The sequence below is a fragment of the Argopecten irradians genome, chromosome 8 (assembly GCF_041381155.1).
Source record: "Argopecten irradians isolate NY chromosome 8, Ai_NY, whole genome shotgun sequence".
Lineage (NCBI taxonomy): Eukaryota > Metazoa > Mollusca > Bivalvia > Pectinida > Pectinidae > Argopecten > Argopecten irradians.
In genome coordinates, this window is record NC_091141.1 from 24,574,184 (window position 1) to 24,593,203 (window position 19,020).

The 19,020-nt window shown below is 39.7% G+C and overlaps 1 protein-coding gene and 1 long non-coding RNA gene across 3 annotated transcripts in view; both read right to left on the minus strand.

The window, feature by feature from the left end:
- The window catches only part of LOC138329946 (serine-rich adhesin for platelets-like), a 56,198-nt gene that overhangs the window by 35,286 nt on the left and 1,892 nt on the right, over positions 1 to 19,020 (minus strand). Inside the window, exons 3-4 of one of the 2 annotated variants that reach the window (XM_069277242.1) lie at positions 16,470 to 16,576; positions 15,916 to 16,096 (exon numbers count right to left, since the gene is read on the minus strand). In XM_069277242.1, the coding sequence (XP_069133343.1) occupies positions 15,916 to 16,096; positions 16,470 to 16,576 (288 nt within the window). Of the gene's footprint in view, positions 1 to 2,891; positions 3,072 to 3,449; positions 3,536 to 15,915; positions 16,097 to 16,469; positions 16,577 to 19,020 lie in introns of those variants that run through there. The other variant, XM_069277243.1, reaches the window with a different exon arrangement.
- Positions 3,515 to 9,746, minus strand: LOC138329950 (uncharacterized). Its single transcript, XR_011209493.1, has 3 exons — positions 9,607 to 9,746; positions 9,381 to 9,469; positions 3,515 to 3,556 (listed from the first exon to the last, which is right to left on the minus strand). It is a non-coding gene; the product is annotated as an uncharacterized lncRNA (long non-coding RNA).

The window sequence follows — 19,020 nt, forward strand, 5'->3', positions numbered from 1 at the left end:
TGCACTACTAGGGTCCTAGGGGAACCTACATGTGAAATTTGAGAAAGATCCATTCAATACTTTCTGAGAAATAGCGATAACAAACTTTGAATATCAAAATCCAAGATGGCTGCCTGGCAGCAATCTTGTTGACCGATCGGTCCCAAATCACAATATGCACAACAAGGTCCCTAGGGGAACCTACATATGAATTTTGAGACAGATCCCTTCAGTACTTTCTGAGATATAGCGATAACAAACTTTAACTATCAAAATCAAAGATAGCCGCCTGGCGGCCATCTTGTTTTTTCTATCAGCCTTAAAATCTGTATGGCACAACTAGGGACCAAGGGTACCCTCCATGTGAAGTTTGAACAAAATCCCTTCAGCAGTTCTCAAGAAATATCGATAACAAACTTCAACTGCCAAAATCAAAGATGGCTGTCTGGCGGCCATCTTGTTTTTCCGATCAGCCACAAAATCTGTATGGCACAAATATGGACCAAGGGGACCCTCCATGTGAAGTTTGAATAAAATCCCTGCAGTAGTTTTTAAGAAATAGTGATAACAAGCATTGTTTACGGACGGACGACGGACGACGGACGCAGGGCGATTTGAATAGCCCACCATCTGATGATAGTGGGCTTAAACAAGAGGCCCATGGGCCTTAACGGTCATCTGACTATTAGTACAATACAACATAGTCGTTTAAAGATTTTAGCCTATTTGACCTCTGTGACCTTGAATGAAGGTCAAGGTAATTCATTTGAACAAACTTGGTAGCCCTTCATCCAAGCATGCTACATGCCCAATATCAGTACCCTTGGCCTTCTAGTTCTTGAGAAGAAGTCATTTAAAGATTTTAGCCTATTTGACCCCTGTGACCTTAAATGAAGGTCAAGGTCATTTATTTGAACAAACTTGGTAGCCCTCCATCCCAGCATGCTACATGCCCAATATCAGTACCCTGGGCCTTCTGGTTCTTAAGAAGAAGTCATTTAAAGATTTTAGCCTATTTGACCCCTGTGACCTTGAATGAAGATCAAGGTCATTCATTTGAACAAACTTGGTAGCCCTTTATCCCAGCATGCCACAGGCCTAATATCAGTTATTCACAAGAATTTGTTTAAATGATTTTAGCCTATTTGACCCCTGTGACCTTGAATGAAGGTCAAGGTCATTTATTTGAACAAACTTGGTAGCCCTTCATCCCAGCATCCTACAGGCCAAATATCAGTACCCTGGGCCTTCTGGTTCTTGAGAAGAAGTTGTTTAAATATTTTAGCCTTTTTGACCCCCGTGACCTTGAATGAAGGTTAAGGTCATTCATTTGAACAAACTTGGTAGCCCTTCATCCAAGCATGTCACAGGCCCAATATCAGTACCCTGGGCCTTCTGGTTCTTGAGAAGAAGTCGTTTAAAGATTTTAGCCTATTTGACCCTCGTGACCTTGAATGAAGGTCGAGGTCATTTATTTGAACAAATTTGGTAGCCCTTCATCCCAGCATGCCACAGGCCTAATATCAGGTCTCTAGGCCTCTTAGTTATTCACAAGATGTTGTTTAAAGGATTTTAGCCTATTTGACCCCTATGACCTTGAATGAAGGTCAAGGTCATTTATTAGAACAAACTTGGTAGTCCTTCATCCCAGCATCCTACAGGCCAAATATCAGTACCTGGGCCTTCTGGTTCTTGAGAAGAAGTTGTTTAAATATTTTAGCCTTTTTGACCCCCGTGACCTTGAATGAAGGTTAAGGTCATTCATTTGAACAAACTTGGTAGCCCTTCATCCAAGCATGTCACAGGCCCAATATCAGTACCCTGGGCCTTCTGGTTCTTGAGAAGAAGTCGTTTAAAGATTTTAGCCTATTTGACCCTCGTGACCTTGAATGAAGGTAAGAGGTCATTTATTTGAACAAACTTAGTAGCCCTTCATCCCAGCATGCCACAGGCCTAATATCAGGTCTCTAGGCCTCTTAGTTATTCACAAGAAGTTGTTTAAAGGATTTTAGCCTATTTGACCCCTATGACCTTGAATGAAGGTCAAGGTCATTTATTAGAACAAACTTGGTAGTCCTTCATCCCAGCATCCTACAGGCCAAATATCAGTACCCTGGGCCTTCTGGTTCTTGAGAAGAAGTTGTTTAAATATTTTAGCCTTTTTGACCCTCGTGACCTTGAATGAAGGTCAAGGTCATTTATTTGAACAAACTTGGTAGCCCTTCATCCCAGCCTGCCACAGGCCTAATATCAGGTCTCTAGGCCTCTTAGTTATTCACAAGAAGTTGTTTAAAGGATTTTAGCCTATATGACCCCTGTGACCTTGAATGAAGGTCAAGGTCATTTATTTGAACAAAATTGGTAGCCCTTCATCCCAGCATCCTACAGGGCAAATATCAGTACCCTGGGCCTTCTGGTTCTTGAGAAGAAGTTGTTTAAAGATTTTAGCCTTTTTGACCCCTGTGACCTTGAATGAAGGTCAAGGTCATTCATTTGAACAAACTTGGTTAGCCCTCCATCCCAGCAACCTACAGGCCAAATATGAGTACCCTGGGCCTTCGGTTATGAATAAAAGAAGTCGTTTGAATAAAAAGTTTACGCACGGCGCACGACGACGGACGGTGCATGATGACAATAGGTCATCCTGACTAAAAAGTGAATAGTAAACTAATTATAAAATTAATAATTACCAGTAGTAGGTTGTCCTTTTATGGTCATTGATTGTGATTTTACAACCAATTCCCCGCAGTGAACAATTTAATGAGTTTCAATAAAAGTAAAATCTGAGTAAGATCACCCTATGGCCAGATCTGGATTGATGTGGATTCTAATAAATATAAAGCATCTGAGTAAGCTAGAGGCACTTTTTGTGAGACCAATATACATAGTATTAAGGCAACCAAAGCATCTACCTTAAGTTGGTCCATAACATCTAGGGAATCTAGCCTTGAGTCACACAAATGTTGTAGGATCTCCACCTTCTGCATAAAGCCTATCTCCCTAAAGGACCTGGTCTCTATAGGATTTTCTATATTTAGCTGCACGGCCAAACCTTTCATTATGTCTTTAGATAGATTTCAAAATTGTAGGGCCTGAAATGACAAAGTATGGAAACAAACATCAAAATTTTATATTTGGTCAACCCGATTTGATTTCATGTTCTACGCCTATTGGAATTTAAAAACTAAGAGCGAATGAAACAATTATAAAATTGTGAGTGAGAAATCAAACTGGTATGGATTGTAATATCATCATCAAATGATGAAATTTCAGTCTGAACAAAATCATTTAATATCAATCTTTAAAATTGGCATTGGTAGTGAAAAACAAGTATCAAATTAACAGTAATCTAGTAACATTTGAGACATAATAAAACAACCATTATTTTACATTAACATTTGTGACTTTTAAAATGAAAGCCATCATGGTTTATGTACCTGTAAACACTCTTATAAAAGTTTGTACTCCACTCAATATCATCTCTGCCATAACAACCTGCAAGAGCCGGGAGAACAGATCCTCAAGAAATGGACTTCCCTCCTCACTTGCAGCTGCCAGTTAGCCCATCTTCAAGATCCTAAATTATAATTTGAACTCAAATTAACGATTTAAAGATGCTCCACCGCCGACAGAGCATAAATGGTATTCATCATTTGAACAATAATTAGTGTTTAATCGTGTATACATAAGTCTAATTAACACAAAAAATAATATAAAATAATTTCTTTTGCCTTTGGGTCATGAGCAATCAGTACTTCATTCCATATAGGATATATAGTGCCACGAAATTTTTTCGGGATGCAATTAATTATTTTTTTATATTTTTTAACTTGAAGTAAAATTAGAAGCTCAAACTTTTCAATGGCGGTAATAGTGTACAGTGAGTAACTTTTGTAACTGAATAAAATACTTAATCGTCTGCTGCTGTTTTTGATAATGAAAAAATACCATTTGTCAGCAGAGGGCCTGTATCGCTCACCTGGTTTTGTAATGCCTAGGAATGTTCTGAATACAAGTTCATTGTTTCTTTTCTGAAGGAATTTGAATAGATTACCTCTAATTCTTCCTATTGGGCTCACCCACTCGCTTTCTGCTCTCACCGGGTGTCTTAAAGCCAAAATTTATCCACAAACTCCTGTTACACCCCAAGGATATTTCTGGGCCAAATTTGGTTAAATCCAAGCAGAACTATATGCAGCTATTAGCGATTATATTCTGGATTTACGCTCACTATTTCCTCCGCTATTGGGCCCCCACCCCTCCTGCGCCCCAGGGGGTCAGAGCCAAAATTTATACAATTTTCTGTTCTCCCTTAGCCCAAGGATGCGCATTTCTAGCCAGGAATTTGGGATTATTACAATCCATGCAGAACTCTAGGACAAGTAGCCGATTTATAGGATTTACCTCTATTTCCCCTATTGGGCCCCATCCCTCTTGCCCCCAGGGGATCAGAGCCAAAATTTATACAAGTTTCTGTTCCCCTTCCCCCAAGGATGTTTCTGGTCAAATTTGGTTACAATCCATGCAGAACTCTAGGATAAGTAGCGATTTATAAGATTACCTCTATTTCCCCTATTGGGCCCCGCCCGTCCTGCCCCCGGGGGAGTCAGAGCCAAAATTTATACAAGTTCTGTTCCCCTTCCCCCAAAGATGTTTTGTGGCCAAATTTGGTTACAAATCCATGCAGAACTCTAGGACAAGTAGCGTTTTATAGGATTTACCTCTATTTCCCCTATTGGGCCCCGCCCCTCCTGCCCCCAGGGGGTCAGAGCAAAAATTCATACAAGTTCTGTTCCCCTTCCCCCAAGGATGTTTGTGGCCAAATTTGGTTAAAATCCCTGCAGAACTCTAGGTCAAGTAGCGATTCATAGGATTTACCTCTATTTCCCCTATTGGGCCCCGCCCCTCCTGCCCCCAGGGGGTCAGAGCAAAAATTCATACAAGTTCTGTTCCCCTCCCCCAAGGATGTTTGTGGCCAAATTTGGTTAAAATCCCTGCAGAACTCTAGGTCAAGTAGCGATTCATAGGATTTACCTCTATTTCCCCTATTGGGCCCCGCCCCTCCTGCCCCAGGGGGGTCAGAACCAAAATTTATACAAGTTCTGTTCCCCTTCCCCTAAGGATGTTTGTGGCCATATTTGGTTACAATCCATGCAGAACTGTAGGACAAGTAGCGATTCATAGGATTTACCTCTATTTCCCCTATTGGGCCCCGCCCCTCTTGCCCCCAGGGGGTCAGAGCCTAAATTTACACAAGTTCTGTTCCCCTTCCGCCAAGGATGTTTGTGGCCAAATATGGTTACAATCCATGCAGAACTCAAGGACAAGTAGCGATTTATAGGATTTACCTCTATTTCCCCTATTGGGCCCCCCCCTCCTGCCCCCAGGGGGTCAGAGCATAAATTTATACAAGTTCTGTTCCCCTTCCCCCAAGGATGTTTGTGGCCAAATGTGGTTACAATTCATGCAGAACTCTAGGACAAGTAGCGTTTTATAGGATTTACCTTTATTTTCCCTATTGGGCCCCCGCCCCTCCTGCCCCCGGGAGTCAGAGCCAAAATTTATACAAGTTCTGTTCCCCTTTCCCCAAGGATGTTTGTGGGCCAAATTTGGTTACAATCTATGCAGAACTCTATGACTAGTAGCGATTTAAAGGAAATGTTGACGGACGGACGACGGACGACGGACGGACGGAGACGGACGACGGACGACGGACGCCGCGCCATGACATAAGCTCACGGCCCTTCGGGCCAGGTGAGCTAATAAAAAATAATAGATAATCTTAAATAAATATTGAGATCTTCAATGCTGCCCTTACCCATACGTGTTACATAAATTAGTCTAATTGTGTCATGAATTCATTTTATAGCAATACGATTAGTGTTAAAAAGAAACAATGATATATGTGTTAAACTTAGTGGAAACTTTCGGTTTTTCAGGAAAGATCCTGAAGTTCTAAATGATTTGTTACGTTCTGCTGCAACAAACCAGAAACAATATGGCAGCTAGTGAGAGATGGCCTAGTCCAATTTTAAACAAAACTTTGCATTATGTTCAAAACACATTTTAGTTTTGGGTCCTGATAAAGATGCTCCACCGCCGACAGAGTATAAACGATATTCATCATTCGAACAATAATTTGTGTATGTATATGCCTAATTAACACAAAAAATAATATAAAATAATTTATTTAGCCTTTGGTGCATGCGCAATCAGTACTTAATTTCATATAGAATATAGTGCCACAGAATTTTTTCGGGATGCAATTAATTTTTTTTCATATCTTTTACTTGAAGTAAAATTAGAAACTCAAACTTTTCAATGGTGGTAATGGTGTCAAGTAAGTAACTTTTGTAACTGAATAACAAGAGGCCCAGAGGGCCTGTATCGCTCACCTGGTTTTTTGTTAGAAATTATCACAAGACTCTGACAATTAGAACAAGAGGCCCAGAGGGCCTGTATCGCTCACCTGGTTTTTTTGTTAGTAATTATCACAATACTCTGACAATTAGAAAAATAAGCAAAATTGACTCCCAAAGTTTAATTTTGAATCACAACCATACAATGATGCTATTGATACCATACAAATATGCTATCCAATACATAGGTTCAGAGACAAAGTAATTTATATGAAAGTAGTAGCCTAATTGACCTTTTTGACCTCGCATCTATTGCCGTCTAAGGCCCCGGGGGTCAGCCCTATCATTTGTACAATTTCAAATTCCAACCCTATAAGGATGCTACCATTGCATTATAAGTGCTCTTCTTAGTTGCAGAGAAGAAGTCATTTATATGGAAATAGCTAAATTAACCCCTTTTGACTCCACCTTTCAGGCCCCCAGGGGGTCAGCACCATCATTTTCAAAATTTTGAATCCAAACCCTATAAGGTTGTAACCATTGCATTATGAGCGTAATCCCATGTTAAGTTGCAGAGAAGGGTCATTTGTATGGAAATTGATCACTTTTGACCCCGTCCCTCAGGCCCCCGGGGGTCAGCCCTATCATTTGCACAATTTGTAATCCCCACCCTATTAGGATGCTACCATTGCATTATGGGTGCTATTCCATGCTTAGTTGCAGAGAAGAAGTCATTTATATGGAAATAGCCAAATTGACCCCTTTTGACCCCGCCTCTCAGGCCCCCAGGGGGTCAGGCCTATCATTTGCACAATTTTGAATCCCCACACTATAAGGATGCTACCATTGTATTATGGGTGCTATACCATGCTTAGTTTCAGAGAAGAAGTCCTTTATATGGAAATAGCCAAATTGGCCCCTTTTGACCCCGCCCCTCAGGCCCCCAGGGGGTCAGCCCTATCATTTGCACAATTTTGAATCCCCACACTATAAGGATGCTACCATTGTATTATGGGTGCTATACCATGCTTAGTTTCAGAGAAGAAGTCCTTTATATGGAAATAGCCAAATTGGCCCCTTTTGACCCCGCCCCTCAGGCCCCCGGGGGGTCAGCCCCATCATTTGCACAATTTGGAATCCCCACCATATAAGGATGCTACCATTGCATTATGGGTGCTATACCATGCTTAGTTTCAGAGAAGAAGTCGTTTATATGGAAATAGCCAAATTGGCCCCTTTTGACCCCGCCCCTCAGGCCCCTGGGAGGTCAGCCCCATCATTTGTACAATTTTGAATCCCTACCCTATAAGGATGCTACCATTGCATTATGGGTGCTATCCCAAGCTTGGTTTCAGAGAAGAAGTCATTTATATGGAAATAGCCAAATTGACCCCTTTTGACCCCGCCCCTCAAGCCCCCGGGAAGGTCAGCCCTATCATTTGCACAATTTTGAATCCCTACCCTATAAGGATGCTACCATTGCATTATGGGTGCTATCCCAAGCTTGGTTTCAGAGAAGAAGTCATTTATATGGAAATAGTCAAATTTACCCCCTTTTGATCCCGCCCCTCAGGCCCCCCGGGGGTCAGCCCCATCATTTGTACAATTTTGAATCCCCACCCTATAATGATACTACCATTGCATTATGAGTGCTATCTCTTGCTTAGTTTCAGAGAAGAAGTCGTTTTTATGGAAATAGCCAAATTGACCCCATTTGACCCCGCCCCTCAGGCCCCCTGGGGGTCAGCCCCATCATTTGTACAATTTTGAATCCCCACTATAAGGATGCTACCATTGCATTATGGGTGCTATCCCATGCTCGGTTTCAGAGAAGAAGTTGTTTATATGGAAATAGCCAAATTGACCCCTTTTGGCCCCGCCCCTCAGGCCCCCGGGGGATCAGCCCCATCATTTGTAAAATTTTCAGTTAGTAGCCCATAAGGATGCTACCAGTCAAATTTTGTTGAAATCCGACCAGCAGTTATGGAGAAGAAGTCGATTGTTGACGGACGCCGGACGCTGCGGTATCCCATAAGCTCACCTCGGTCCTTCGGACCAGGTGAGCTAACAAGACAATACAAATAGGAAGACATTTCATCTTAAGAATACAGCTGATCTGAGGAAATTTTAGGCTTGATAGGGATGGGGGAAAAGGCTATATACCATATTGGAAATTGGGTCTAGTAATTTGGGATCTCTGCACAAAACGTGATGTATGTTATAGTTCATGAATTAGTACTATACTTACTGAAAATTATTGTTTTTAAAAGATAAATCAAAGTCTAGATAAATAACTGGAGTGTTTTTCTTTCATTTTTTGTATCACACTATACGTTACACTATAAACTAATTACAGCTCGCAAAATGTGTTTAAGCTGGCACATTCAAAGGGAGATAACTCTCATTGGAATGATTTCATTCATGCAATTTTTACACTTGCTTTGATTTTTAGACTAATGCCGTCATTTTTCGAAATTAAGTTGACTAAAAATTTTGTTCATTTAATATATTTCAACAAAATCAAGAAATTTCATACTAGCTTGTTTACATCAAAACTGTGCAATTGGCCATTATGTGGAAAGAACATTTTTTTACATATCAAGCTATAAAATGGTCATCAAAATAAGATTATAAATCAGAAATAAAATCATAACATAATAAACATATGGTTTCTTTTCGTTGCAACCAAACACACGTGGTAAAATTTAAAAGTGAATAAATTATCTATTGCAAAATATAGAGCTGTAAATTGATATAACTTTTAATCCAAATCATATAAAATACACGATGTAATGAACATAAAGATTGTATGATGCTATCTGCATAGTTATCTATCATTTTAGAAAGTGTATTACGTCAAGGTGTCAAATATTCGCGTGTTAATTTTCAAAGTCTGAAAATCAATGGCAGACAATTTTTCACAATCAGCTGACAACAATTTTGCATTCGTTTGTGTCATAGGGCTTATACATAATAACAAAGTGCAACCAAAGTTATGAATTAAAAAAAAGATTCATGTATGAGTTACGGCGAATGAGTTACCTCTATGTCGAAGTCTGGTAGTTGAAAAGCAGCTCGGAATAACGAGCAGAAATGAGCGATGCTGGGAATCTCCCACCATGATCGAAGAGCTGCCAAAAAAATGAACGACAAATTTCTTAACTCGGTAAGATTGCAAATTAAAAATACACAATATATCAGTTCAACTTCTAGTATAAATGTAACTTTATCAGTATGCAAAACATAAGAGTGGTTAATTATCATTTACCGTCCATTTGCATGCGTTGTTTGTGCCCCGATATCGAAAGCAGGGATTCTGTTCAAACACTCGCCGATCATGCCCGAAGCCGGCAACTTCCGGTAATCATTCCATTGAATATTAAAGCTCTTGTGGGCGTATGTGGAAGTTCGCTGTAACAGGCTGCCAAGTCTTGCACTATAAATTTATATATTATGACACTTGGATGTAGATTAAAACCTCTGAAATGAAAAATTAGGTTATCATAGACTCCTGTCTGCAACACTTTTACTCGCTTGTTATCCCGTCGGATGTCTTCGGTTGCAGACGGAATTCTGGGTAATCAATTAAGAAAATGGCGGATGAAGAAAGATTGCAGACAACAGTGTTTTGGTGTGTTTATTTTCAGCATTTTGTTGTGATCCATGGTTTGCGTGCTGATGGAAAATGTTTTAATGATATTTTAATAATTTTGAGTACGGAATATGTATGATTGTATTTTGAAGTGTTAATTTACGTTCATAGCCATCGGGCTACTTTCCTCACGTAGACCTTCTCGGCTTCTGACTTCTCTGTAAGTTAGGGTTTCACGATAGGAGGTATCGGGCCCATCTGGCTGAAATCTCTCTCTTTAAGTAAACTTTTTCGGTGATTGTGCATGATGCAAATGCCTTGATCTAAAAATGCAAAATTACCCGTGCTACACCTTGGGTCGAAAGTTCTGTTTTGACTTGACAGTGTCTGCAGCTGGGGATGTTCTATTTTATCAGATGGAGGGCTATTCAATCGCCTTTCGTCCGTGGTCCATCTGTTAACAATTCTTTCAACCGCTTTTTCTGTAAAGTTTTAAATGGACCTGTCTCAGATTTCATATGATGTAGGTTACCCTACGACCCTAGTTGTACATGTGCATGTTGCATTTTGAGACTGATCTGTGAAACAATTTAAAATGGCCGACATGCCATCTTGGATTTTAATAACAGAAGTTTGTTAGGCCTAAGCAGTACCGCTATTTCACATAAAGTACTGAAGGAATCTGTTGTATGTTTCATATGCAGGTTCCCCTTTGACCCCATGTATTTTGTACTCAGCTGGGTCAAGTTGATCAAACAGTATAATTTTGAAGGGTACATAAGTACGGGTAACTTTAACTTTGAATAAAGATAGTTTTTAATGAAAATGTATACCACCACCCATTTTAAGCTCTTCATGTTTGGAAGAATTAAGCATATTTTCCCTTTCCATGCAAATATATATACCACGTACCACCCATTTCAGGCTTAAATTTCCATGCTCAGAAATAATAAACATTTTTTTCACTTTCCGTGCAAATGTATACCATGTGCACTGCACCCATTTCAAGCTGTCCATGCTCAGAAGTAATAATTATGTTTTCCTTTCCATGCAAACGTATACCACCACCCATTTCAGGCTTTCCATGCTCCTGCAGAAGTATTAAACATTTTTTTTTCTTTCTATGCAAATGCATACCACTACCCATTTCAAGCTTTCCATGCTCAGAAGAATTATACATATTTTTCTTTTTTCTATCTCAGGTTAACATGACCTAACTAGAAGATGGACCCCAACCAGTGGCGAAACTCCTATAACCAGGCATATAGTCACATAGGCCACAGTAGTGGATTGTCACCCACAGGGGCCAACCTAAACAGGTTTGATCTGCCTCTTCTAAATGCAGATCCAGGCCTAGGGACAGGTAAATAAACATAATAATGTCAGATGGAATTTGTAAATTAAGAAATTTGTCTTTGTAATTTAGGAAGAATCAGAATTTTTGACAGACCATTAATAATCTGAGCTTACTGGTCACTGCTGGTGGACCTATATACAGTGGAACCTCCCAAAACCGAACCTTCTCAAAACCGATCACCTCTAGAAACCGAACATGGATGTCATGTACGGAATAATTCCTCTTTATTAATAGTATATAAAACTTCCCAAAACCGATCCCTAATACCGGTTCTAAAATTCTAAAATACTTCTAGGAAAATGAAAAGCTTAAATACATAAATACAGTCAAACTTGTCTATAACGACAACTGAAGGGGTGACAGAAAAACGGTCACTATAGACAGGTTGCCTTTATAGACAGGTTGGGGCTTTCGTGCCAATCAGCAAGCCAGTAAATAAAACTGAATTATATTAATGCAAAACAGACCTGCTATTGGATATTTATTGCCATGCATTATTTAAGTAATGATATTTGTGTTCGTTTTATTTTTTTAATGTACATGTTTGGATGGGGCTTTCAAATGCAATCGGAAATTTAGATCATAACAAAATCAACTCGTTTTGATATATCCATAGTAGATTTTTTCAACTTTGAACATAATCATTCCCTAATTACTGACTTCCAGTTTTGACAGATTAATCTCGGAACATGAAAGATCGATTTGGAGGAGTTTTCTCACAGTATATAACTTCAAAACTATTTAAAACCACAATGCAGGTACACATATTAACTTTCAGTAGCATTTCTACCAAGTAATGTGACCGTATTTAAAGGTAATTTTTTTATAAACACATCAAGTTACATCGGGCGAATATCTGACTGACTCAAATGTAAAGAAATCGAATGTAAATTTATAGGACTAAATTGAAATAGGTTAAGTAGGCCATTTCTTAGTAATAAAACAATGATAAATATCGACATTGAATAATTGAACACATTAAATAAATCGGCATGTTTTATTTTGCCGACCGTATCATCCGAATTGTGGCTTCAAAATCACGCTTTATGAGTGATCTTTTCATGCACATGGCGTTCACAACCAAACATAATTTCAGTCTTTGATAGGCATAAACGGTTGTTAAAACTTCCATCCTCAAGTCGGCAACCATATTTGTACCTTAAATGTTATAATTACGACCGCTAGGTTATAAACCATACAGTCCTGTATAAACAATTCATAGCTGGGGCTTCAGTAATGGCTGCCATTTGCTTACTAAGGGAGTTGATTACCGGAAGTAGGTCAAAGGGACGCTACTACACACACACTGTACTCGGTACTCGACAAGTCGCCAAAAAGTCGGTCATTTTAGCCCCGTCAAAGTTGTTTAACGACAGGTGGTCGTTATGCACAGTGTGATTATATAGTAAAAATGCACGGGGAGTCTAAAAATCGGTCGTTATATACAGGCGGTCGTTAGAGCAGGTTTGACTGTATATTATAACAAGAGATCCCAGAGGGATCTTGGCGCCCACCAAAGAATGATCTATATCTGACAATGGAAAGATGGATCTTTTCTCTACTTTTTAAAACATACTACACATATAAAATTTGAGACAGATCGCTTCAGTACCTTTTGAGAAATAGCAGTAACAAACTTCAACTATCAAAATCTAAGATGACTCCTTGGCGGCCATCTTGTAGATCAATCAGTCCCAAATCACAATATGCACTACTAGGGTCCTAGGGGAACCTACATGTGAAATTTGAGAAAGATCCATTCAATACTTTCTGAGAAATAGCGATAACAAACTTTGAATATCAAAATCCAAGATGGCTGCCTGGCAGCAATCTTGTTTGACCGATCGGTCCCAAATCACAATATGCACAACAAGGTCCCTAGGGGAACCTACATATGAATTTTGAGACAGATCCCTTCAGTACTTTCTGAGATATAGCGATAACAAACTTTAACTATCAAAATCAAAGATAGCCGCCTGGCGGCCATCTTGTTTTTTTCTATCAGCCTTAAAATCTGTATGGCACAACTAGGGACCAAGGGTACCCTCCATGTGAAGTTTGAACAAAATCCCTTCAGCAGTTCTCAAGAAATATCGATAACAAACTTCAACTGCCAAAATCAAAGATGGCTGTCTGGCGGCCATCTTGTTTTTCCGATCAGCCACAAAATCTGTATGGCACAAATATGGACCAAGGGGACCCTCCATGTGAAGTTTGAATAAAATCCCTGCAGTAGTTTTTAAGAAATAGTGATAACAAGCATTGTTTACGGACGGACGACGGACGACGGACGCAGGGCGATTTGAATAGCCCACCATCTGATGATAGTGGGCTTAAACAAGAGGCCCATGGGCCTTAACGGTCATCTGACTATTAGTACAATACAACATAGTCGTTTAAAGATTTTAGCCTATTTGACCTCTGTGACCTTGAATGAAGGTCAAGGTAATTCATTTGAACAAACTTGGTAGCCCTTCATCCAAGCATGCTACATGCCCAATATCAGTACCCTTGGCCTTCTAGTTCTTGAGAAGAAGTCATTTAAAGATTTTAGCCTATTTGACCCCTGTGACCTTAAATGAAGGTCAAGGTCATTTATTTGAACAAACTTGGTAGCCCTCCATCCCAGCATGCTACATGCCCAATATCAGTACCCTGGGCCTTCTGGTTCTTAAGAAGAAGTCATTTAAAGATTTTAGCCTATTTGACCCCTGTGACCTTGAATGAAGATCAAGGTCATTCATTTGAACAAACTTGGTAGCCCTTTATCCCAGCATGCCACAGGCCTAATATGCAGTTATTCACAAGAATTTGTTTAAGAATGATTTTAGCCTATTTGACCCCTGTGACCTTGAAATGACAGGTCAAGGTCATTTATTTGAAGCAAACATTGGTAGCCCATCATCCCAGCATCCTACAGGCCAAAATATCATTACCACCTGCCCCTTCTGGTTCTTGAGAAGAACGTTGTTTAAAATATTTTAGCCTTTTTTAACCGCCCGTGACCTTGAATGAAGGTTAAGGTCATTCATTTGAACAAACCCCTTGGGGGTAGCCCTTCATCCAAGCAATGTCACAGGCCCAATATCAGTACCCCCTGGGCCTTCTGGTTCTTGAGAAAAAGTCGTTAAAAAAAGATTTTAGCCTATTTGAACCCTCGTGATACCTTGAATGAAGGTCGAGGTCATTTATTTGAACAAATTGTTGGTAGCCCTTCATCCCAGCATGCCACAGGCCTAATATCAGGTCTCTAGGACCTCTTAGTTATTCACAAGAAGTTGTTTAAAGGATTTTAGCCTATTTGACCCCTATGACCTTGAATGAAGGTCAAGGTCATTTATTAGAACAAACTTGGTAGTCCTTCATCCCCAGCATCCTACAGGCCAAATATCAGTACCCTGGGCCTTCTGGTTCTTGAGAAGAAGTTGTTTAAATATTTTAGCCTTTTTGACCCCCGTGACCTTGAATGAAGGTTAAGGTCATTCATTTGAACAAACTTGGTAGCCCTTCATCCAAGCATGTCACAGGCCCAATATCAGTACCCTGGGCCTTCTGGTTCTTGAGAAGAAGTCGTTTAAAGATTTTAGCCTATTTGACCCTCGTGACCTTGAATGAAGGTAGAGGTCATTTATTTGAACAAACTTAGTAGCCCTTCATCCCAGCATGCCACAGGCCTAATATCAGGTCTCTAGGCCTCTTAGTTATTCACAAGAAGTTGTTTAAAGGATTTTAGCCTATTTGACCCCTATGACCTTGAATGAAGGTCAAGGTCATTTATTAGAACAAACTTGGTAGTCCTTCATCCCAGCATCCTACAGGCCAAATATCAGTACCCTGGGCCTTCTGGTTCTTGAGAAGAAGTTGTTTAAATATTTTAGCCTTTTTTGACCCTCGTGACCTTGAATGAAGGTCAAGGTCATTTATTTGAACAAACTTGGTAGCCCTTCATCCAGCCTGCCACAGGCCTAATATCAGGTCTCTAGGCCTCTTAGTTATTCACAAGAAGTTGTTTAAAGGATTTTAGCCTATATGACCCCTGTGACCTTGAATGAAGGTCAAGGTCATTTATTTGAACAAATTTGGTAGCCCTTCATCCCAGCATCCTACAGGGCAAATATCAGTACCCTGGGCCTTCTGGTTCTTGAGAAGAAGTTGTTTAAAGATTTTAGCCTTTTTGACCCCTGTGACCTTGAATGAAGGTCAAGGTCATTCATTTGAACAAACTTGGTAGCCCTCCATCCCAGCAACCTACAGGCCAAATATGAGTACCCTGGGCCTTCCGGTTATTGAAAAGAAGTCGTTTGAATAAAAAGTTTACGCACGGCGCACGACGACGGACGGTGCATGATGACAATAGGTCATCCTGACTAAAAAGTGAATAGTAACTAATTATAAAATTAATAATTACCAGTAGTAGGTTGTCCTTTTATGGTCATTGATTGTGATTTTACAACCAATTCCCCGCAGTGAACAATTTAATGAGTTCAATAAAAGTAAAATCTGAGTAAGATCACCCTATGGCCAGATCTGGATGATGTGGATTCTAATAAATATAAAGCATCTGAGTAAGCTAGAGGCACTTTTTGTGAGACCAATATACATAGTATTAAGGCAACCAAAGCATCTACCTTAAGTTGGTCCATAACATCTAGGGAATCTAGCCTTGAGTCACACAAATGTTGTAGGATCTCCACCTTCTGCCTTAAGCCTATCTCCCTAAAGGACCTGGTCTCTATAGGATTTTCTATATTTAGCTGCACGGCCAAACCTTTCATTATGTCCTTTAGATAGATTTCAAAATTGTAGGGCCTGAAATGACAAAGTATGGAAACAAACATCAAAATTTTATATATGGTCAACCCGATTTGATTTCATGTTCTACGCCTATTGGAATTTAAAAACTAAGAGCGAATGAAACAATATAAAATTGGAGTGAGAAATCAAACTGGTATGGATTGTAATATCATCATCAAATGATGAAATTTCAGTCTGAACAAAATCATTTAATATCAATCTTTAAAATGGCATTGGTAGTGAAAACAAGTATCAAATTAACAGTAATCTAGTAACATTTGAGACATAATAAAACAACCATTATTTTACATTAACATTTGTGACTTTTAAAATGAAAGCCATCATGGTTTATGTACCTGTAAACACTCTTATAAAAGTTTGTACTCACTCAATATCATCTCTGCCATAACAACCCTGCAAGAGCCGGGAGAACAGATCCTCAAGAAATGGACTTCCCTCCTCACTTGCAGCTGCCAGTAGCCCATCTTCAAGATCCTAAATTATAATTTGAACTCAAATTAACGATTTAAAGATGCTCCACCGCCGACAGAGCATAAATGGTATTCATCATTTGAACAATAATTAGTGTTTAATCGTGTATACATAAGTCTAATTAACACAAAAAATAATATAAAATAATTTCTTTTGCCTTTGGGTCATGACCATTTGTCAGCGGTGGAGCATCTTTAAATAAAAATAATAGATAATCTTAATAAATATTGAGATCTTCAACTGCGCCCTTACCCACTACGTGTTACATAAATTAGTCTAATTGTGTCATGAATTCATTTATAGCAACGATTAGTGTTAAAAAGACTGATAATGTGTTAAACTTAGTGGAACCTTTCGGTTTTTCAGGAAAGATCCTGAAGTTCTAAATGATATGTTACGTTCTGCTGCAACAAACCAGAAACAATATGGCAGCTAGTGAGAGATGGCCTAGTCCAATTTTAACAAAACTTTGCATTATGTTCAAAACACATTTTCAGTTTTGGGTCCTGTTAAAGATGCTCGACCGCCGACAGAGTATAAACGATATTCATCATTCGAACAATAATTTGTGTATGTATATGCCTAATTAACACAAAAAATAATATAAAATAATTTATTTAGCCTTTGGTGCATGCGCAATCAGTACTTAATTTCATATAGAATATAGTGCCACAGAATTTTTTCGGGATGCAATTAATTTTTTTTCATATCTTTTACTTGAAGTAAAATTAGAAACTCAAACTTTTCAATGGTGGTAATGGTGTCAAGTAAGTAACTTTTGTAACTGAATAACAAGAGGCCCAGAGGGCCTGTATCGCTCACCTGGTTTTTTGTTAGTAATTATCACAAGACTCTGACAATTAGAACAAGAGGCCCAGAGGGCCTGTATCGCTCACCTGGTTTTTTTTGTTAGTAATTATCACAAGACTCTGACAATTAGAAAAATAAGCAAAATTGACTCCCAAAGTTTAATTTTGAATCACAACCATACAATGATGCTATTGATACCATACAAATATGCTATCCAATACATAGGTTCAGAGACAAAGTAATTTATATGAAAGTAGTAGCCTAATTGACCTTTTTGACCTCGCATCTATTGCCGTCTAAGGCCCCGGGGGTCAGCCCTATCATTTGTACAATTTCAAATTCCAACCCTATAAGGATGCTACCATTGCATTATAAGTGCTCTTCCATTCTTAGTTGCAGAGAAGAAGTCATTTATATATATGGAAATAGCTAAATTAACCCCTTTTGACTCCACCTTTCAGGCCCCCAGGGGGTCAGCACCATCATTTTCAAAATTTTGAATCCAAACCCTATAAGGTTGTAACCATTGCATTATGAGCGTAATCCCATGTTAAGTTGCAGAGAAGGGTCATTTGTATGGAAATTGATCACTTTTGACCCCGTCCCTCAGGCCCCCGGGGGTCAGCCCTATCATTTGCACAATTTCTAATCCCCACCCTATTAGGATGCTACCATTGCATTATGGGTGCTATACCATGCTTAGTTGCAGAGAAGAAGTCATTTATATGGAAAATAGCCAAATTGACCCCTTTTGACCCCGCCTCTCAGGCCCCCAGGGGGTCAGGCCTATCATTTGCACAATTTTGAATCCCCACACTATAAGGATGCTACCATTGTATTATGGGTGCTATACCATGCTTAGTTTCAGAGAAGAAGTCCTTTATATGGAAATAGCCAAATTGGCCCCTTTTGACCCCACCCCTCAGGCCCCCAGGGGGTCAGGCCTATCATTTGCACAATTTTGAATCCCCACACTATAAGGATGCTACCATTGTATTATGGGTGCTATACCATGCTTAGTTTCAGAGAAGAAGTCCTTTATATGGAAATAGCCAAATTGGCCCCTTTTGACCCCACCCCTCAGGCCCCCGGGGGGTCAGCCCCATCATTTGCACAATTTGGAATCCCCACCATATAAGGATGCTACCATTGCATTATGGGTGCTATACCATGCTCAGTTTCAGAGAAGAAGTCGTTTATATGGAAATAGCCAAATTGGCCCCTTTTGACCCCGCCCCTCAGGCCCCTGGGAGGTCAGCCCCATCATTTGTACAATTTTGAATCCCTACCCTATAAGGATGCTACCATTGCATTATGGGTGCTATCGCAAGCTTGGTTTCAGAGAAGAAGTCATTTTTATGGAAATAGCCAAATTGACCCCCTTTTGACCCCGCCCCTCAAGCCCCCGGGAAGGTCAGCCATATCATTTGCACAATTTTGAATCCCTACCCTATAAGGATGCTACCATTGCATTATGGGTGCTATCCCAAGCTTGGTTTCAGAGAAGAAGTCATTTATATGGAAATAGTCAAATTTACCCCTTTTGATCCCGCCCCTCAGGCCCCCCGGGGGTCAGCCCCATCATTTGTACAATTTTGAATCCCCACCCTATAATGATACTACCATTGCATTATGAG